This window comes from Eptatretus burgeri, chromosome 17 (assembly GCF_056783735.1).
Source record: "Eptatretus burgeri isolate ZD-2024b chromosome 17, Ebu_testis_v1, whole genome shotgun sequence".
NCBI lineage: Eukaryota > Metazoa > Chordata > Myxini > Myxiniformes > Myxinidae > Eptatretus > Eptatretus burgeri.
In genome coordinates this window covers 21,630,561-21,653,731 of record NC_140977.1, presented here as the reverse complement: position 1 = coordinate 21,653,731, position 23,171 = coordinate 21,630,561, and the positions used below count along the sequence as shown (strand labels likewise).

Genomic DNA, 23,171 nt, shown 5'->3' with positions numbered 1-23,171 from the left:
GCGTGGTGACATCACGCGGAGCCCTTTCCTCCTGTCACGGGATCTGATTGGCTGGGGCCGAACACTCTGTCTGACTAAGGCGGAGCCAGCCTGAGGTGCTGAGCTTCTTGGTTGGACAATGAGCACTCCCCTGCCCTTCTGGGCGGAGTCTCGATCTGAGGTGAAGGAAATCTCCGCCCCCGTACGTGATCGAACACACGCAGACAATGGTGTTGAGCAGAGCGAAGGGAAGATGACGCTGGTGTTGGTGGTGTTGTAAAAAGAAAACCTGACTATTAAAATAACTACACAGCGCAGGAACATTTAATTACCCATTAGACTAGGGATGGGACCCTAACTGCCAACACGTACTTACCGATATAACTGATCGATAGGACCTGTATGTTGAGTGCAGTAAACTTCCAAATTCGTAACAATATGTACACACAGAGAACATAGAATTCCATTAATTATCACTTGGAGTGTAAGTGTCGGATTTGGTGTAAGCTTCCATTGTTGTTGGTTCCAAGTTAGTAATCTTCCCTCTTACGTCCTCATATGTTGTAATCTCAGAGTTATTGATGAATGGAGGATGCCACTTTTGCATCTTTTATCCAAGACATCATTTATCCTTGAATAGGAATCTTAATGTTTTGGTTTTGAAGTTGTTTTGGAGGAAAAGATAAACGTTTTTTTTTTCTCTTGCATTATAGGGCTAATGAAACCTTTGTTCACCCAGTCAGTGTCACTGAAAATTGTAAATAACCTTTTATCATCAGACGCATCTGATTCACTTCCCTTTGCCACCACACAGTCATGACAAGCCAAGCTCCTGCTGGTACATCCTGCTGTCCGGGTCTGTGTTCATTGATGGTTCCATGTTCTTGCCTCGGAGCAGGTGGGTAGCACAGCATTTGATTTCTTTCCTTCTATTCGTCCCTTGACGTCTCGTGTGTTGGCAGTTAATGGAACCGATCTTGGGATCCTGCAGTTGTACGTTCTCCGACATGCATTTACCTGGGAACTTGCAAAGTGCGTTTTCTAAGCACGACGTACTTTTCAGTTATTTTCCTGCTTTCATGCCGTTTAGTTCTGATGATGGGTGTTTTGAATTTGTAACTGTAAAATGTGCACTAAATAATGTGACCCCAATGGCAGGAAATCGCACATGACGAAGTTGTCATCGTAAAGCTGCAACCCTTTGTTTCATGGCTTGAGAGACCTTCTTTCTTTCTTTCTTTTCTTTTTTCGAAACAAAATTTGTGCATTCTTTTTTTTTTTTTTCTCCCCACACCTCCCCCCATGTGCCTTGCACTCTTCTATCTCCTTACTCATTCTCCTCACCTTCATTCTTTTTCCTCTTCTGCCACATTCTTTCTTTCCACTTTAAATATTCCCAATTTATCACCACCTTCCCCATTTCCTCTCTGCAGCCTCTGCCCTCCCCGTTTCTACATAACTAGCAGAGTATCCACCCTCGGGGTGGCTCGAGATTGCGCATTACTTGCTGAAAAGAAAAGTATAGTCTGTATATTGCAAGAAGACTCTTGATGTTTGCGTGGTGTGTGTTTTAAAGGGTCTAAGCCATAAGGTGTGGAAAAGGTGTAAAGGTCCAAAGGGCTTCAGAGGTCAAAAGGGTACTGAGTGTCTAAACTCTAAAGGGTATGTTCCAATAGTAGTTAAGATCTCAAAGGTCTAAAGGTACTTGGGGCTCTTTGGGGTTTAACGGGTGTAAGGGGTTTGAATGGCCTAACGGGTGTAAAGGTCTGAAAAGGTCTACGGAGTCTTTAAAGGGGATGAAAACGTCTTAGGGGTCTTAAGGGTCAAATGGGTTTGTTGGGTGTACAGGGTCTGAAGGTTGAGAGAGGTGGGTCGAAAATATTTAAAGTGTCTTAAAAGGCTTAAGGTGTTTCATGGCTTGAAAGGAACATTGTAATTGATTCAGTCATGGTGCAACTGATGTTCAAACAGTACGTAATGAAATGGCGTAAGTACATCGTGGAACTTTTTCCATAGATAGACCGACAGACAGACATGAATGGCTTTTTATGGTCGACAGACAGACAGACATGAATACAAACATAATTGATCTCCTTGTGACAAGATGCAATGTGTCGAGGCAGTGAGCGATATGTAATCGGCTTGTGTGAGGTGTCTTCCAAGGTTAGGCCTGATTTTCATTGATAGTGAGAGGTGGGTAATCTCTCAAGACGAGATGCAACAGAACTGCACTCGGAAGTTTATTTTACCAGGGCCTCGTCATCCGATCAGCTTGTCACTGGATGTCGACCATAAATACGTCCAGCATTGTAACCGCTCATTTTTGGTTGTAGTTATTTTTTGCAAATTATAATCCCACTGAAATGGCTGTTTATTTTTGTTGCTCACACGAATGCCGTTTTGGGCCTTGAAATTCTGCATTTGAACTTCGTGGCGAAAGGGCCCTTGAGGATTCCAGGTTGAGACCCTGGCATTAGAGCCACCGTTTGATTTCTTTGGAGAGCACCATGGCCACATATTCGTGCATTCCACCAGACTTTTGAAAGTGAAAGGATGTGAGTGATCTTTGGTTTGTTTTGCAGTTTCTCTAAAAGGTGGTGCATCAAAGAGGCGGAACGGAAGTGTGGTGGTCGGCACAGGGTCTGGACTTTGGGAACTTAGCTGGAGGGTTAAGCTGATTTAGTTGAGAAGGTATATTTTTCTACCATTTTATCTCACCTGGACTTTAGCCAGATCAGCTTATGCGATCGAACAGTATCTGTAGGTGGGTGGGTAAGTGAGTGAGTCAGTAAGTCAGTCAGTTCGGAAACACTTCAGTCATTATCACTTGAACCAAACGCACGATTTTGATGAAACTTTGCCACAAGCTTCATATCTGATGTCTAACGAAGGTTTATTGACCGCATCAAAATCTGCACTCATTCAGGGGGTTTACAGGGAGGGAGGTTGATCCCCCCCCAAAATGGGTATTTGCTCTCTTCTCCAGCCAAAACTACACACATGATTTCGATGAAACTTGACGACAACCTTCATCACCCTTGATGTACCAAAGTGTATCAATCTCATCAAAATCTGTGCTCATTAAAGGGGTGTATTTGGGGGGGGGGGGTTGGGGAGATGGTTTTAACCCTCCTGGCTGAACATACCTTCTCAACGAAATCAACTCAACTGAAAAAATAGACCTTCTCAACTAAATCAGTTTAACCCTCCTGGCTAAGTTCGCAAAGTCCAGACCCTGTGCCGACCACCACACTTCCGTTCCGCCTCTTTGAGGCACCACCTTTTAGAGAAACTGCAAAACAAACCAAAGATCACTCACATCCTTTCACTTTCAAAAGTCTAGTGGAATGCACGAATATGTGGCCATGGTGCTCTCCAAAGAAATCAAACGGTGGCTCTAATGCCAGCGTCTCAATTCGGAATCCTCAAGGGCCCTTTCGGCACGAAGTTCAAATGCAGAATTTCAAGGCCCAAAATGGCATTCGTGTGAGCAACAAAAACAAACAGCCATTTCAGTGGGATTATAATTTGCAAAAAAATAGCTACAAGCAAAAATGTGCGGTTACGATGCAAGATGTATTTATTGTCGACATCCAGTGACAAGCTGATTGGATGAGGAAAAAACTTTACACTATCTCGTGGTTGCAGCAGGTTGATCAGCATCTCAAGGAGATGGGGAATGGGGATGGGCCAGGCATCTGCCTGGGGGATGGCTATATGGAGGCCCCTGGAGTACCAGCAGAAAGTGGACTTAGTGACGTGCTGCTCCGGGGCATGCTCCCATACCTGACCTGACCTGGGGAGGGAGTGTTTGACCCCCAAAATTGGTATTTGCTCTCTTCTCCAAAACTACACACACAATTTCAATGAAACTTAACCAAAACCTTCATAACCCATGATGTACAAAAGTGTATCGACCACATCAAATCTGCACTCGTTCAAATGGGTCGATTAGGGGGTGGGGGTTGGGTGGGGGGTTGGCCCCCCCCAAAATAGGTATTTGCTCTCTTCTCTGCAATGATACGCACAATTTCAATGAAACTTGAACACAACCTTCATCACACGTGATGTACTAAAGTTTGTTGACTGCATTAAAAAAATAAGGGTCGAAGAGGGTGTGCGGGGGGTTTAAGTGATTGTTGCTCCTGATCCAGGTGAGCTTCAGGACGCGCGGTCCTATTTTTAAGAATTGGAATAATATTAGCCACCTGCCGTAATTAATGAAGTCGACATTGGTCAAAGGACTTTGGGAATAATGTGAGGTGCACACACAGACATATGTATATGTGTATATATATATAATTATATATATATATATATATATATATATATATATATATATATATATATATATATATATATATATATATATATATATATATATATATATATATATATATATATATATATATATATATATAGCCTGGTGTTGGCGCAGTGGTAAGGGCAGTGGCTTGGGACCCAAGAGGTCCTGAGTTCAAGCCCCGTTGGGACACTGAATTAATATATGTATGTATATGTATATATATATATATATATATATATATAATGTGTATATATATATAATGTGTATATATATATATATATATGTATATATGTATATGTATCTATATATATATATATATATATATATATATATAAATATATATAAACCAAGTCGAAAACACCAGGGGGTTGACTCAGCCTGCCATCCTTCCGAGGTCGGCGAAATGAGCACCAGTTGTACTGGGCCTGGTGTATGCCCCGGTTAGAATAGGTGTACCATATCCCTGTGTGTCGTAAGAGGCGACCAGGGTTGCGTCAGGAAGGGCATCCGGCGTAAAAACCTATGCCAAATCATTATGCGGACAACAAAACGAATTTCCATACCGGATCGGTCGAGGCCCGGGTTACCATCGAGGCCCGGGTTACCAACGACCGCCACCGGTACCGGTGGTCAGCAGGGTACCAGTGGAAATTGTGCTACTGCTGGGCGAAGGAGGAGAAGGAGACGGGGAAGGCGAGTCCGGAGGCAGTGGGAGAGGGGGAAGGGTAGAAGTGTGGAGGTGAGAGTTGGAACTCTGAATGTTGGGACGATGACTGGCAAAGGGCGAGAGTTGGCTGATATGATGGAGAGAAGAAAGGTGGACATACTGTGTGTACAAGAGACCAAGTGGATGGGGAGTAAGGCGAGGAGCATTGGAGGTGGTTTCAAACTGTTCTACCATGGTGTGGATGGGAGGAGAAATGGTGTCGGGATAATCCTGAAGGAAGATCATGTCAAGAGGGTATTGGAGGTGAGGAGGGTGTCTGACCGAGTGATGAGTGTGAAGTTGGAAATTGAAGGGGTGATGATGAATGTCATCAGTGCATATGCCCCACATATGGGGTGTGAGATGGAATATAAAGAAGATTTCTGGAGTGAGTTAGATGAAGTGGTGGAGAGTGTATCCAAGGATGAAAGAGTGGTGATTGGAGCAGATTTCAATGGACATGTTGGGGAAGGGAATAAAGAGGATGAGGAGGTGATGGGGAGGTACGGTCTCAACAAGAGAAATGTGGAAGGGCAAATGGTGGTAGAGTTTGCAAAAAGAATGGAAATGGCAGTGGTAAACACGTATTTCAAGAAGAAGGAGGAACACAGGGTGACATACAAGAGTGGAGGAAAGTGCACACAGGTGGATTACATCTTGAGTAGGAGATGCAACCTGAAAGAGATTAGTGACTGTAAGGTTGTGGCAGGGGAGAGTGTAGCTCGACAGCATCGATTGGTGGTCTGTAGGATGACTTTAGAGGTGAGGTTGAGGAAGAGAGTGAGGGCTGAACCAAGGACCAGATGGTGGAAGCTGAAGGAGGAAGACTGTTGCGTGAAATTTAGGGATTAGGTGAGACAGGCGTTGGATGGTGGTAAAGATGGGTGGGATGATTGGGCAACGACAGCAGAAGTTGTGAGGGAGATAGCTAGGAAGGTACTTGGTGTGACATCTGGACAGAGGAAGGAAGATAAGGAGACTTGGTGGTGGAATGAGGAAGTACAGGAAAGTATAAGGAAGAAGGGGTTGGCTAAAAAGAAGTGCGATAGTCAGAGAGATGAAGAAAGTCGGCAGGAGTACAAGGAGTGGCGTCGAAAAGCAAAAAGAGAGGTGGCTAAGGCCAAGGAAAAGGCATATGACGAGCTGTATGAGAAGTTGGATACAAAAGAAGGGGAAAAGGATTTGTACCGATTGGCAAGACAGAGGGACCGAGCTGGGAAGGATGTGCTGCAGGTTCGGGTGATAAAGGACGCAAATGGGAATGTGCTGACGAGCGAGGAGAGTGTGTTGAGAAGGTGGATGGAGTACTTTGAGGAGCTGATGAATGAAGAAAATGAGAGAGAGAGAAGGTTGGAAGAGGTGGAGATAGTGAATCTGGAAGTGGGGTGGATCAGTAAGGATGAAGTGAGGACTGCTATGAAGAAGATGAAAAGTGGAAAGGCGGTTGGCCCAGATGGAATACCAGTGGAGGCATGGAAGTGCTTAGGAGAGATGGCAGTGGGGTTGTTAACCAGATTGTTTAATAAAGTCTTGGAAAGTGAGAGGATGCCGGAGGAGTGGAGATTAAGTGTACTGATTCCGATTTTCAAGAATAAGGGTGATGTGCAGAGCTGTGGAAATTACAGAGGGATAAAGTTGTTAAGCCACACCATGAAGTTGTGGGAAAGAGTAGTGGAAGCTCGGTTGAGAGGAGAGGTGACGATCTGTGAGCAGCAATATGGGTTTATGCCAGGAAAGAGCACCACTGATGCGATGTTTGCTTTGAGAATGTTGATGGAGAAGTATAGGGAAGGCCAGAAAGAGTTAGATTGTGTGTTTGTGGATTTAGAGAAAGCTTATGATAGGGTGCCAAGAGAGGAGTTGTGGCATTGTATGAGGAAGTCGGGAGTGGTGGAGAAGTATGTGAGGATCGTGCAGGATATGTATGAGGACAGTGTGACAGCGGTGAGGTGTGCGGTAGGAATGACGGACCGGTTTAAGGTTAAAGTGGGATTGCACCAAGGATCGACTCTGAGCCCTTTCCTGTTTGCAATGGTGATGGACAGGTTGACGGACGAGATCAGACTGGAGTCTCCATGGACCATGATGTTCGCGGATGACATCATGATCTGTAGGGAGAGTAGGGAGCAGGCTGAATCGAGCCTTGAGAGGTGGAGGTACGCACTGGAGAGAAGGGGAATGTTAGTCAGTAGGAGAAAGACGGAGTACATGTGCGTAAATGAGAGGGAGGGTGGTGGTATGGTGCGGTTGCAAGGAGTTGAGGTGGGGAAGGTGGATTGGTTTAAATACTTGGGATCAACTGTCCAAAGTAACGGAGAGTGTGGGAGAGAAGTGAAAAAGAGAGTGCAGGCAGGATGGAGTGGGTGGAGAAGAGTTGCAGGAGTGATTTGTGACAGAAGGGTAGCTGCAAGAGTGAAGGGGAAAGTATATAAGACGGTAGTGAGACCAGCTATGTTGTATGGTTTGGAGGCGGTGGCGCTAACAAAAAGACAGGAAGCAGAGCTGGAGGTGGCAGAGTTAAAGATGCTGCGATTCTCGTTGGGAGTGACGAGGATGGATAGGATAAGAAATGAGTGTATTAGAGGGACAGCGCTGGTAGGACGGTTTGGAGACAAAGTGAGAGAGGCGAGATTGCGATGGTTTGGACATGTGCACAGGAGGGAAACGGAGTATATCGGGAGAAGGATGTTGAAGATGGAGCCGCCAGGCAGGAGGAGAAGAGGAAGGCCAAAGAAGAGGTTCATGGATGCGGTGAGGGCGGACATGCGGGTGGTTGGAGTGTCAATGGAAGATGTGGAGGATAGAGCAAAATGGAGACAGTTGGTCCGCTGTGGCGACCCCTAGCGGGAGCAAGCCGAAAGAGGAAGAAGAAGATATATATATATATATATATATATATATATATATATATATATATATATATATATATATATATATAGTTGTTTTTTTTTGCTCAAATTAGTGGAGTCAATCTAGTTTTTAGCCGTGTCTCACGTAGCAAACGCTGGCTCTAAGAGAGCTTCTTCTTCTTCTTCTTCTTCTTGTTCTTGTTCTTGTTCTTGTTGTTCTTGTTCTTGTTCTTGTTCTTGTTCTTGTTCTTCTTCTTGTTCTTCTTCTTCTTGTTCTTCTTCTTCTTGTTCTTCTTCTTCTTGTTCTTCTTCTTCTTGTTCTTCTTCTTCTTGTTCTTCTTCTTCTTGTTCTTCTTCTTCTTGTTCTTCTTCTTCTTGTTCTTCTTCTTCTTGTTCTTCTTCTTCTTGTTCTTCTTCTTCTTGTTCTTCTTCTTCTTGTTCTTCTTCTTCTTGTTCTTCTTCTTCTGGTGAAGACAAAACCTTTAGGACGCGGCTCTTGGACACATTTGTCCTTGTTTTTTTTTAACTTTTGGTTGTAAGCGCCTTCTTCTTCTTAAAAAAAAAAACAATTCTACACATAGATATACACAAGCAAATACAACCCATCGCTTTGGGTAGGTAGGTTGAGAGAGAGGAGGGAGGGAGAAAGAGGAGGAAGGGTGATGGGGTGAGGAGAGCTACGCCTCACCAAACGTTGCTATACTGTGGGGAGGAAGGGGGGTGGGGGAGAGACAGACAAACAGTCAGACAGAGAGAGAAAAAAAAGACAAACGTCCCCAGAGACGCCGACAATGTCAAATATGTCTGAATTGGAAAAAAGGAACACTTTTCTCGGAGTCGGAACTGCGTGTAAGTTCGATTCTGGAGCTAAATTTTTGTAATTCTTCTTAGTTTAAGAGATACTCGTGGTGATCTCGTGTGCAGATATGAACGAAAGCAACGGACGCCGGCGTCTCCGGATGTTTATAAGCATTGCAATGTACCCAGCGATTCGTAGCTATGATGAACAGGCATTCGATAAAATGAGGAAAGTGAAAACAAATCTTTATTGGGAAGAAATCGTTGCGGCCTGTTCCAAGTCAAGGCATGGTCGAGCAGGCCAAAAAACATGGCAGCTTCAGACCCCAGCGAGTGAGGTGGCCGAGGATCTTCTGATTTCGGATATAATTAAATAATGACGTTGATTATCTTCAAAAGAGGTGTTTTAATTAACCCAAACACCCAATTTTCACTCTTGCACTTCCATGGAATTTTCTTGGTATGCATGCAAAGTTTCAGGCTGCTAGGTTTTATGGTTTTGGAGTTATGGAGGAGACAGACACACACACACACACACACACACACACACACACACACACACACACACACACACACACACACACACACACACACACACACACACACACACACACACACACACACTTATTGGTATAAGATATATGACCGTGCCTAGGGAGTTGATTCAGACAGATAGAGATGGATTGATTGTGAATAGACAGCCACGAACACCATTTTGGTGTTGAAATGAAATGAGTGGCATGGTTTAAAATATCCATAACCATTCTTTAGATCCTCACAACACTTGAGACAGATTAATTCAGGTTGCAGATTGCAGTTGGGTAAAAGCTGTCATGCAAGCAATTACAGTTGGTCTTGATGGAACGATAACGTTTACCCGAACGTTGAAATTCAACAATGCCGGAGAACAGGCCTTGAGGATGTCAGCCAGAGTTCAGTAAAGCAAGCATCCCAACCCAGATTTAAACTGTCATACCGGTGTTTCACAGGCAGGGTGATTCATCAATGTGTGCACCGTCCCTCAGATGGATGTTAAACGGCGTCCCATCTGCTGATATTAGTTGGTGGGCTTTGAAGATCCCACGGTGTCGTTCGCAAAGAGTTGGTGAGCTATCGCCCGCACTCTGTACAAATTACAAATTCCTCCCTTAACTTCCAGAAGGTACAGCCACGCCCTCAGCCATTGATGCTACCCCACAGCCTTCTGCTGCACACAGAAGAACAAGAAGTAGACCAGACCTTGAGGATGCCATCACATCCTGGTGTCAATGAGGTGTTAAAGCCTCTTGCAATTGAAGGCTTTCACGTGTGAACGGGTGCATTCTGTGAGTAATGTGGGAGTGGATTAGGTGTTGAAAATGACACATTTTGGATGTGACCTTTTCAATTTAACAAAAAAAAAAGTTTGGGCTTTTGTCGAGGGAAGCATGGATTGTGGACCGATCCTTAATGGATGAAGGAAATCAAATGGACTGACTAAACTAAGCGAGCACAAGAGACCTGCTGAACAAGTTGTTGCCAGGTCAAAGCGTACGGTAACAGAGAAGAGAGGTCAGCTTTGAGGCCCACGGTGGTGAGATTTGGCTCGTCTTCTGATGTCAACATGCCTGGTGTTGGCTTAATGGTTAGGGTGGTGGACTTGGGATCCGAGGGTACCGAGTTGAAATCTTACTTTGCCATTGAATTAATACCATGTGGGTTTGACAGCCTGTCATCCTGCCCAACATCCCAGGAGACTGCTTCGGCAGCACCAGAGTTCTGTACAGAGTATGGTCCCAATGGATTTGGATTTTGGATGTCAACGCTGCAGATTCGAGACCGATTGCCTTCGTTCGATCTTGTGATTTTGAATTGAAATTGCAAGTTGCTTGTTGGCAACAGCTTCGTTACAGGAATCTGTGAACCGAAGTGTGAAAACTGAGCGAGGCAGTTGTGGATGCGCAGGAATGTACTGGGGGACAAGAAAGAATGCATCTTTCAGAAAATTTGTGTGGTGCGGTGGGATATTGAAACTTGGACGTAATCAAGATGCCGTGAGGTGCAGCTGAGTGACCTTCATGTGTAATGGGTTACCAGTCACCATTCTGGCGGTACGAGTGTTCACGATGTTTCCATCACATTGAGTGTTCCCGCATCAGCTATGGTTGATGCACTTGGTAATGTAAAGGAACAGGCTGTTGAAAAGAGGACGTACAGGCAATCAAAAGGCAATAGCAAAGAAAACATGAAAAAATAATTAGTTGAAGAGTTATTCCAACATTTAAGTTTTAACGCAAGGAGAGAGTGGTGGAGAGGGGGGTTGGGCCAGGGTGGGTGTGGGGAGGGGGGGAGGGTGGAGATTGTGGGTATGGTGTGCAGAATTGGGAAAACCGTAAAGGGTTATTTTATATCACATATATTATAACAACTCAGCATAAGTAAGCACAACATCATACATAATGGCTAATAATATCATCCATAATGATAATGGGGCACAGGAGCAGTAGCCTCAGAAGCGGGTAGTAGCATGAGATTTTTGTTAAAAGGGGGAGTAACATTAGTTTAGAAACACACACACACACACACACACACACACACACACACACACACACACACACACACACACACACACACACACACACACACACACACACACACACACACACACCTGAGACCGGGCATGCCCTGGAGTCCACACCGAAAGTAGCTGGGGTCTGTATGATTGCCGCTTCAGGGATGGAGGGGGGAGGGGTGTGGTGCAGCACCGATAAGGAGACCGCTTGGTCCATAAATCGTGGTTTCTTGGTGTGGGGAAGATCCTAAGTCTGTGCGGCCACACCGAGTCGCTGGAGTTTGTGCTGAAAAGGATAATGACCACCTTCTCCAGTGAGGTAGGGGATCCCTGCCTTGTTGATTGTTGAACAGGCGACACCTTTTTAGCTTTGGTGTAGAGCTCTGTCCGAGCACAACTACTAAGTTCCAGATGAATCGCAGAAGATTAAATGAACAGAACTGGAGCTTAGAGGAGAAGGAAGTTATCCTCCACTTCAAAGCGTATTCTGCACATGAAGCACGTGGGATGAACGGTGAAGGAGAAAGTTCCATGAACCGGTTGACAATTTGGAACAAGAATAGTGATCTTTTACCGAAAAAGGAGGTAGAGATTTTGAGTTCTGGGAGAACTTCTTCCCGCCTTCTGAAACTCGCAAATGGGGATAACAACTAACGTGAGAAGCTAAATTCAGTATCAGACACGATATATGAGCGAGCAGGATAGACGAGGTAGGCACACTCACCTCCAAGACGTCAAGCCAGGATTTGAATTTCTGCCCAGCTACAGACCGTTATCCCAGTGTTTCACATGTAGGGCAGGGCATCTAAAAAAAATTGATGTCGTCGGTCATGTGATTCGGCAGCCATATTTTTATATATATTTAAAACGTTCAAAAATCTTCTTTCCTGAAGTGGCTGAACAGATCGAGGTAAAACTTTACATGTTGTTCTTCTTTCGGCTGTTCCCGTTAGGGGTCGCCACAGCGGATCATCCGTTATGATCCGCATACTGATTTGGCACAAGTTTTACGCCGGATGCCCTTCCTGACGCAACCCTGGTCGCCTCTTACGATACAGGGATAAGGATTGGGTTTCGCCATGATTCCGGGCTGCCCTACACCCTCTCATAGCCCAGCGCAGAGTACCCGTCCTCAAGCGATCCTCCAACCCAAGCCTCCGAGTAGCCGGATTACAGGCGCACGCCACTACGCCCGGTATCGAGGCAAAACTTTACATATGAGGAACAAAAGGTTCACACGTATGATGCCATTGGTCATATGGTTTGGTAGCCATATTGGATTGATGAAAAATATTGAACAATTTTTTTTCTGGAATCTAGTGGTGATGGGGAATATATTTTTTTATTTCAACTTGATCGGATACATGGTCTGGCAGCCAGAATTATTTTATTTTTTTTGATCTTCTGTCGGTTCTGTTTGTGGTTTTTGTTTTTTTTGAAAAAGGCTCACTTGGCTGTGCGTGGATGGGTTTGAGGGTAGCGGAGTAGCAGCTGAAATGCGAATCCTGTCCAGGTTCCGACTGATGACTTCATCTTTGCTTTTTGCTTGTTCGGGTTCCTTCTGATGACTCCAATGAAGGACTGCACCTAATTGATCTTCCATTTGATTTGATTTGAATTGAATTTGTTTTAATCCCATTCTGAATTCAATTGGATAATAATAATAGACGTCATCGGTCAGGGTCAAGTTTCCAATCAGAGCGGGATGTCTTGGTACCCGGTCATCATTACCAGCAGTTATAAAGTGTCAGTTCTAATTATGTTATTAATCATTTAACGCACCAGTACATAAACGCCACACAAAATACACTACCCAAAAAATCCTGGTGAGGCTCTGCAATCTCTGATTGCTCTTTTTCTTGTTTGTGTATGTCGGTGACCGGCCAAGGACAGCAACACACAAATTTTTGATCAGGATGTGGATCCGGATGGTCGAATGTTTTTTTTGGGGGGGGGTAATTCTTCACCATTGAGAGATAGGGCCAAAATTATACATAGCATGATATCTCAAAAAGTTATGGACGGATTCTTGATGAAACTCAGTGGATAGGCTGGGTGTGTGACAAGGAAGAATTTGATTGATTTTTGGTGAAGAGCCGAATCTGGATGCAAGAATTAAAAAAAATTTTTTTTTTTTAAGTGGTTCTTCACCATTGAGAAATGCGGCCAAAAACAATACATAGCATGATGTTTCAAAAAGTTGGAGACTAGTTTGGACAAAACTAGGTGAATGAGTTGGTTCGGTGACCAGAACAAACAAATTCGATGTTGGTTCAGGTCCGGATTCAGATCCGGCCTCTAGGTGGACACAAAACGTAAACTGTTCAGCCGGGCGGAGGTAGGCGCTCTACCGAGTGCCGTTGTAGTTCGTTCTGTTTCACCAAGTGTCGCTCTGAGTGATTTCTAGTTTAAATGTTAATTTCATGAATAAGCTGTGCCTTTTACTGTAGATCGAACACAAGTTATACCTGTACCGTATATTCAAGTCCAGAAATACGTAATTTAACACACAGGTACAATAAACAGACACACACAGAGAGTGATACACAGAGACAGACGGCCCCACACTCGATATGTGCTTTGTGGTTTATCCAGCATATGCATTGGAATGTCTGGTGCTGAACGGTGCTCGTTCACACAGTAGGCGTTTTCAGCGACATCTCTTGTAAGCACATTAGGCTACGGTTTGCAGTCATTTGCAGTAAGGCCTGATGCATGGGCACTCTCTGTGGCAAAAGGATCACTCACGGTGCACAAATTCACTTCCAGCGGCAGTGCCACATGCCTTTGACTTTGATCGCTGCAACTCCTCCACCCAGGTTCTGCACCTCCCCGACCTCTGCCCCCTCCTCCCTGGCCCTGTCCCTCTCATATCGCCTGTACTTTTTAAATTATTATTATTATGAACCGGTTTGTGCCTTCAGGCTCCCTTTACCAGTTCCGAGCATCTTTTAGCCTGTTCCTTTCCAAGAGCTAGCTCGATTATACCGCTCGCCTGTCCCTGAGTTGGGGACCAGATGCATTTCTTTTTCCCCCACAGTGGGGAAATTACAAAGTTCTGTTCCTCTTGCTCTTCTATTTGCGAGTAGATCTAATTTTAACAGTTTTACTTGCTTGAGAGATCGTCTCAACCACTGGTCCTGAACATTAAATTGACGAACGTCGACACGTCCCTCTGCTGAAGGTCACCATCCTTTCGCAAAGGACATGAGCACAGGACACGGCTACAGAACACTTTCCACATACAAATCTTGAATAATTGATGTGAACCACTGACCCATGCAAATTCCTCCTCACTGGAATCTCAATGCCCCAAATTCCGCAATGTTCCAAGCATGTAAACAACTCTCAACGAAAGCTCGACGTACATCACGAACGCCAACTGAGGCTTGAGGAAGTTTGTGGCTCACAAATGAATTGTCCCCTGAGGTCTGCTCTTTCCTGTTTGGATTCAGCTTCACTCCATCACTTCGAAGCAAATTGTTGGTGAGCTGTTCCTTCATTTGAACAGTATCAATTTAATTTGCATGTCCATGCTGTGGTATAACATTGCTTATGCTTAAATACGTGTCAGTGTGATATATTTTGTTCTTCATACAGCTAATGGAAGACGTTGTGTTGGTTTTCAGAAAATTTGTCATGTCACTTCCAAGGAAAATAAATAAATAAAGCAACAACATTATGTGTAGCTTATCTGGAATTGGAATTCCAGATAAGGTATTGTCGTTGTGCACCGTCCGTCCGTCTCCTATTTCGACTTCTCCGGCCAAACCGCTTTGCCGATCCGGCTGAAATGTGGCAGCAACGTTCCGATCCTGACTGGTAACGGGGATTACAAAGCTCGTTCCGGTCACATGACTTGAAGTAGGTCAAAATGGCCTACAGTAAATTTCTTCAAAAATCTTCTTCTCCAGACCCACCAGTCACAATGCTACCAAATTTGTATTGCAACATTAGGCCAAGGTAGGGATCGTAAATTGCGGAGGTCATGCCGATCACGTGGCCGGAAGTGTCGAAATGGCCGGCTAGGTCAATTTTTGGGAAAATGTCGTGAATTCCTTCAAAAATCTTCTTCTCCAGACCCACCAGTTGGAATGCTGCCAAATTTGCGTTACATTGTGCCAGGGCCCAGATAAGCTACAGGTCCAGTGGTCCTATTTTTGTTTATATGACCTTTAAAATCATTATTTTATTTCATTTGAATTAAATACTTAAACACTGTGTGGGGTAAGGTGTTCTGTGAACTCTCTGGTTTATCCCATTTTGAGAATGACTGGGTTATTTTAAACATCCTTTTTGATGAAATGTGATTTGTTTGAAGAAGATATATGTCCTGGTTTAAAAACAAAAATAAAAAATAGAATTTTAGGTTCACGGACGAGGTAGAACACAGAATGGACCAGAAAATACCAGAACAAGGAGAAGTAGAATGGAATGGGTGGGGGTGGGGGAACGTACCAACAGCAGTTTAGAGGGACATTTGGATGAAGAATGGACATGGGGAAGAATAAGATTAGGTGGAGCGAGAAGAGGGACACATGGGGTGAACAAGATGGGTCCAAGTTTACATGCAGTGAGGGGAGAAGGATGAATCTGGGTACGAAACAGAAATTGAACGAAAATACTGAATGGAGGAAGGGGTGGTGGTGGGGGGGGAGGGGTGGGAAACAATAAACCAGAAAGGAAGCGATGTGCTTGGGAGGATTGAAGAAAGTAGAAAAGATCATGAGTATGGAAGGGGGGGAGGGGGTGACCTGAGGTGGTGACCAGCTATTAGTGTAGTAGATAGTAGAAAAATCGTGCAAATTATGATACAAGCATCAAATTTGACATTTCTGTTCTGCAGGGCTTTCTGATCAAATCTGCCCGATTTACCATTTGAAAATCCAAATTTTGAAAAATTTGAAAAAAAAAAAAAACTTCAAAAAAATTTGAACTCACAGCTGGCTGAAATTCTTGAAGCGCAAGTGAACATCCCAGACAGAGAACCAAGGGGAGATGCAGTCATCATTGATGGCTCAGCACTTATCAATGCCCTACCTCCACGCACTTCAAAGATATTTGATGACTATGCTAAAGAAGACATCATCCCAAAGGTGGAATCCTATGGTGCCAGGTACGAGAGGGTGGACGTAGTGTTTGATGTGTACAAGAAGTCAAGTCTGAAGTCCGAGGCAAGGTCGAAAAGGGGGCAAGGAATCAGAAGAAGAGTGACAGGAACCAGTAAGACCCCAAGTAACTGGAGAAGCTTTCTTCGAGATGACAGCAACGAGACTGAGCTGTTTCACTTCCTTGCGGAAAGATGTGTGAAGCACAGATGACAAGCACAGTCATTGTCACAAAAGGAGAAGACGCCATTGGCAACACAAGGAAGTCACTGGATGCTGTGTCTCCATGTTGTCATGAAGAAGCTGACACTCGAATATTTGTACATGCCAGGGATGCAACGACGGATGGTAGCAAGTCCATTATCATTAAGGCTAATGACACGGACGTACTAGTCATAGCAATATCTGTACTGCCATCCTTCCAGGAACTAGGTCTTGAGAACATGTGGATTGCCTTTGGCCAAGGAGCCAAGGCGCGATGGATTCCAGTCCATGAGGTAGTTTCTGCAATAGGGCCTGAGAAAGCTAGAGGGATCCCATACTTCCATGCGTTCACTGGATGTGACGTCATGTCTGCCTTCTGCGGTAAAGGGAAGAAAACTGCATGGCAGACTTGGAACGTCTTTGATGATGTTTCTGAAACATTCATCAATCTCAGCCAGCATCCAACATTGATTCGTGATGTTGCCTTATTTTTTTTTTTTTTTTTTTTTCAAAATTTGGATTTTCAATTGGCCAATCAGGCAGATTTGATTAGAATCCCCTGGAGAGCAAATGTGCCAAATTTGATGAAAATGACGAAGGACGCTCAGATGCTCAGCTGGCTTTGGAGGCCAACTTAGATGTGTGGTTTGCCCAACAAAGATCATGGTGGCTGATAGTGAGACCCAGGCACTTGATTGACTGAATATCTTCAAGAGGATTGTTGAGAAAGTAGATTGTGGGGGGGGGGGGGGGGTGTTGCCTGATGGTCCAGAGAGAGACAGAGAGAGACAGATAGATAGATATATTTGTCGTGATTGAAAGACATTCCAAGTGTCTGACCAATTTATGGTTTTGTAAAGTTTTGAAGAGAGGGAAGAGGCTGCTACCGGTCTAGCTGAAGGATGTCACGGCAGAGGGTGGAGTCATCAGCAAAAAGATAAAGAGGATTTACAGAGAATCGGAAAGATCGTTGATGAAGATGTGGAACAGGAATGGGCCCAAGATACTGTCTTGGGGACATTCGAGTTTCGATGGGGAAAGGAGCTGTGAGGATCCCGTCGAGAGGCACACGTTGGCGATGAGAGTTGTGCAAGTTAGTAACTCACTCACGTGTGTAGTTGTCCTTGGATGCCATAGGCATCGAGTTTGGAGAGTTAGGCAGGATGCTCGACTGTATCGAAAGCACAAGATTTTTTTCCAGAGAGATGGCCCCGTTCTCCCATCTGATATTTGAGGGCCTCTATCTATTGTTGGAAGAAGAAAAGCAAAAAGTCTTGTTTGAAGAAAATTACTTCTTGTTTTTGTAAAACTTTCTCCAGGGTTTTTTTAAATTTTTATTTTCAGAAAATTAATCATCTGAATTTCCTTGTCACTGCCAAAGAGAGAATTTGTTTCTTGGAATGAAAAAATCATTTTTGGCAGTGATATTGCGCTCCATGATGCTACACCCCAAAACTCATAACACTTTGGATTCGAATGTGGCCGAGAATGTCAAAAGGTAGTGTTGAATTGTTGAAGCAAACTATTCATCCGGAGTGATGAATAGCAGTGCACGTTTGTATCCAATCGAGGAGTTTTGGTTTGACATCGCCCTGGCATGTGCTGTGAATGTTGTTCAAATGTTTCATGATCATGGAGGTAATGCTCGCTGCTTGAATTTAAAGAACGGTCTATTGGTTGGAGTCCGTTAACAATGAAGGCCGTCTTTGCTTGTTTGTTTTTGCTTTTTCTTTTTGTGATATTTGGGACAACACTTCACTACGAGCTGTGATGCATTGCTCGAGAGAGTTCAGGGTTTATTTGAGAATGCTAAATATCTGTCCTGGCCATCCTGGAGTTCCAACTTTCACCCAATTGATCTGCTTTGGGATGTCTTGGAATGCCACTTGAGGGTTCGGGTCAACAGGACGTAAGCCAGCATTTCGCTCCTGCTGATTGCTGTCATTAATACTTATTTACTTCCACCACCGGTGGTGGACGGCGGTTATGTTTTCACCCGGCTTTGTTTAGATTTCGTAAGTATATTGGTGACTTCCGTCATCTGTTTGTGTGTGTTTGTTTGTGTGTGTGTGTTTGTGTGCGTGCGTGTTTGTTTGTTTGGAGGCACGATAACTCGAGAACAGAAGAAGCTACCAATGTCAAATTACACCACGTGATTCAGGAGGGTGATAGCTAGCGCTGATTAGATTTTGGTCAAAATCGGTCAAAGGTTAAGGTCACAGTAAGGTCAAACATCCAAAACATTCGATTTTTGATGGTTTGGTACAGAATCATCGTAGAAAATTCTGGTTTGCGTCGCTACCTTCTCTGGAGACAGCTTTTATTAGACGTCTTTTACTTGTTTTATATCTTTTAAATATCCTCGAATTAATGAAATATGTGAGGCATGTGACGAATCAAAAATAACCCTGAACATCTGGGTAAGACACGCTTCCTGGAATTGCTTCTTGCACGGCCCTTCATGATGCGGCCACCGGTTACACACCTGTTTATATTTTCATCAAGACGAAATACGTGAATGTTCAAATTTAGTTTGTTGATTAAAACATAGAAAAGCTTTTTGTGTTTTACTTTTAGACCAGTTGGCCTGCTGCCTTTCCCATGCCATGGAACTTTGTTGTTGCTGTAGTTTGTTACACTCCATCAATTCCATCAAATGGCACAAAGAAACCTTTCCTCTGAAGACGTTAATGTGAAACGATTTTTGCATTCACAAAGTTTTGGGTTTCCTTTTTGTATCTTAATATAAAGCTGACTAATTTGAATATAGTCCGATTGTTTATTTGGAGCAGATTCTGCTTTTCCTTGTCGTCTCAAAGGTGCTTTAAACAGCGCCTCGTTGGTCGGCTGGCTCAACCCTGCTGGTGGGTTTTCTCCCTGCGACCAAGTTGTTTCAAGTTCATTTCTGCAGTAGTGCCAGTTGAACCCCGATTGTAATGAAAGACTCCCCCTGCCTGCCTCCCTCCCTCTCCCTACCAAGACTTCAAATTATATTTCATTGCACGTAATTACTATGCGTAGTTTGAGAGCCTCGCGTTTGGCATTTCACTTCGGAAAAGTGCAGGCCGACACCACTGGAATTGGTCTCGCCATTATCTTTGAGATTTCCCTCTGTGAAAATTTGAGGTCATTTTCAAACTTCCGGGAAGGCACATCAGGGGAAAGGAAGATGAGAAGGTGGAGGAGGGGAAGCGTGGGGGTTAAATTGCCGAGGAATGCGCATTCTACCTATTGACACAGCTGTGTGACCGGCTCGCTGGGAAATGCCGAAACGGTCTGTAAGGTTTGAAGGGGGAAAAAAATTTGTGCATGGAGCGTTGTAAATGCCAGCACAATTCTTTACTGCTTCAACCCCCCCCCCAACCGACCCCCAAACCTCTCCACAACCCCCCACAGCTTTGCCCGTCCATTTCCTCGACTCGTATTGACTTACAAGGGCATCGGGGATTGGCTCCGTTGTGCTGAAACTTGCAAAGCCCATATCCCATATAACATGGGCAATAGTTTGTAATATTTTCAATAAAAAAATAACTCTACCGCCTGCCCTGTGGGAAGGAGACCGAGTTCCATGTTTCCATGTTGTGACCCTTTTGAACAGCTTGCACTTGTTTCTGTCAAACTCTGAGCTCACACACTATATCATTGTGCCATTTTACAACATTCTCGTATATATCCTTTCCCTTTAGTGTCTGCTCTTGCTTTAAAACTTTTTTTCCCCCATGGGCATGAAAATTGCAGCCGTATGCCGTGTTCTCGCGACAACGCCCTTTTGGAATTGGATGTTCGGAGGGAGGAGAAACTATTTGACCCCTCTTTTGTGGAATACCCCTTGTAACAGTGAGGCCACCAAGCTCCTGTTCACTTTGAACCGTGTCATAACTCTTCTCTTTAGACACCTGTCGTCAGTATTGTTTTTACCTATAAATTGGGAAACAAGGTTGTTAAGTTGTTGAAGGTGGGCAATTAAAGACGAGCAGGCAACTGGCCTAGTTAACAGCTCAGTTTTTTTTTTTTTCCTTTCTTTGAAATAGTTATCACTGTCAATGCAGATACGTGCATGATACCGAGCATGTCAATGCAGATACCGAGTTACGAGATGTGAAGTTTGTAGTTGAACCACGAGGTTCCAGTTAATTTCCCCCTCCCCCTCCATCTAAAGTAAGTTGCGTTTCCTCCATCTAAAGTGCATTTCTAAAGTAAGTTGCCTCTACTCACATGCTTGAAGATGGAAATATTTCTGCATTCTGTCCCACAAATGGTTTGACCTTTCAACCTTCTGTATCCTTCATCTGCCGAAGGATTCACGTCGTACAATCACGGGATGTACTTTCCATTCATTTTTGTCTTTCACCCGTGGCTCAGAGAGACGTCAACTGCCGAGACTGATGTCTCCATCACCTGGCCGTCTATTTGAAATCGAGACACTTGAGCTGTGTGTTCGTTTCTGCCTCTGAAATCGTTTGCTGCACATAACATGGTACCACCTCATTTTCCCACCATGCTCCATCCTATGACTTTGATTTCTTAAATTTCTCTTCTTTTCCATGAAGTAATGACCTTTCAGGGTTGAGATGGGGTCAGTGGGTCAAATTCCTTGCATCTCCCGACCTTTATTTTCCTTTGAGTTCCAATAGCTGGTCCACCTCTCCCTTGTCACCATTTTAGGACAGAGTGAGCCGTTCGATTCTCGCATGGCAGTTCCTGGCTCTGTGCCGGGCATCCATGACATGATGCTTGAATAACTGGCTCTTTAACGTGCTCGTCATTCGGTCGAGTCGACGTGTTCATAAGAAACCTCTGAAAGGAGAACAATGCATTGTTTAATAGCTTGGTCACAAAAGCATATTTTTTGCTTGAACGCTATTTTAGATGCAGTTTTCTTTGACTTGTGATTGAAATGCAAAATACCAGGTAAGAAGTTTAGAGATTTAAACTTTTTCATGATGGAGGTATTTCATGATACGTTTGTTTTGTTTCCATGAATTAATTTTGACACTTACTGTTGCGTGCGTGCGTGCGTGCGTGCATCATATATATATATATATATATATATATATATATATATATATATATATATATATATATATATATATATATATATATATATATATATATATATATATATACACATACATACATACATACATACATACATACATACATACATACATACATACATACATACATAGGATCAAAATTGGAATGGATGAAGATTCGCAAAGGATACTTGGGATAGAGGGAAAAGGAAAACTCGTGTGGTTGACCGCAGAAGAAGGTGGAATCGATCGGGTCCATTAAAGTAGTAGCAGTAGGAGATCTTGGAAAGCATGTCCTTATGGAATGGACAAAAAATTATTTCCTCCTCTGATGCCAAGTGTCATCCAAAAATCTTTTGGCTGCCTGGTCCCCAGTTCTTTCCAGAGGAAGTGCTAATTTTGGGAAGGAATTTGGAATTTGTCCACGGTGCCGGCGATAACTCGCTATACCCTTCGGCGAAATAGACCACAGCATCATGAACATCTATCAATTAATGCTCGTAGACGGTACATCCGGCTTCATGTTCATGTGAGAGCTCGCTCATTGATGCAACGCAAAACACAAATCTGAGAGTTTATGGGAGAGATGGAAATTGAGTCGTGTGTGCGAAGGTCTCCGTTCCATTTCCTGAAACACACTCACGTGTGGAGATGGCAATTAACAACAGCAACAGCAACTTACACACATACTCACATAAACACACACACATATATATATATATATATATATATATATATATATATATATATATATATATATATATATATATATACATACATACACTGACCTGGGGGGGGGGGGGGTGCTCCGTTCCACTTTCTGAGGCTCGACCTTCATGTGAACATGGCAGTCGACGACACACATACGCATGTCATAACACCATGTGGATTTAACCGGGCACTGATGAGGACTCGTGGATTGTATCTCCCCAATAAACTGAATTGTGAGGATCAACACGGCCATTTAGCAGCAGTTTTTCCTCCAACGTTCGTAAAATGTGATCAGCAATATGTACCTGCTTCCTCTTACACTTGTTTGTGAAATATCTCACAGAACTACATTCCTGAGGTGGTACAATCTTACTATTTCCCCCCTCAGGCCTTCAAGGTTGCAGTGCACCACCATCTCGTCCTCCATCTTTCCCAGTGACATTTTCTACCCCCATTAACCATTCCCTCGATCAAAGGTCTCTTACTCACAGTTTATTTTGTTCCTCATCACCTCTCTCGTTTCTTTCATCAATCAGTCATTAATTGCTCATTATATCGATCTGTTGTCCCGTTGCCTTTCTTCTCTCCTATGTATTACTTTCCTCCTCTTCCATGAGCCGAGACTTTGTATTCAAAAACAAATGAATAAATAAACCCAGCGATCAGGACATTCTTCTTCAGACATCTGTAACAATCAAAGGCTGGCCTTTTCATGTGTAGATTATCTGATGTGAACTCTGCGTGAGATGGACATCTGAGCAATGGGAAAGGTTTTTTTCTCTGCTGAGAGACGTCGGGTGAATTTCCTGTGCCCTCATCGTAACACTCGACCCAAGCAAAGCCAATGGAAATCTGACGCAATCAACCCAGGCAGTGTATCATCAGCAGAGGCCTACAAGCCTGCTCTGTTAGGCCCATCAGAA

General features: G+C 43.8%; 1 protein-coding gene across 6 annotated transcripts in view; it reads left to right on the top strand.

Moving 5' to 3' along the window:
- RAPGEF2 (Rap guanine nucleotide exchange factor 2) overlaps nucleotides 1-23,171 on the top strand; it is a 201,489-nt gene that overhangs the window by 62,065 nt on the left and 116,253 nt on the right. For all 6 annotated transcript variants that reach the window (XM_085861240.1, XM_085861243.1, XM_085861238.1 and 3 more), the window contains exon 4: nucleotides 794-877. In XM_085861240.1, the coding sequence (XP_085717366.1) occupies nucleotides 794-877 (84 nt within the window). The remainder of the gene's footprint in view (nucleotides 1-793; nucleotides 878-23,171) is intronic.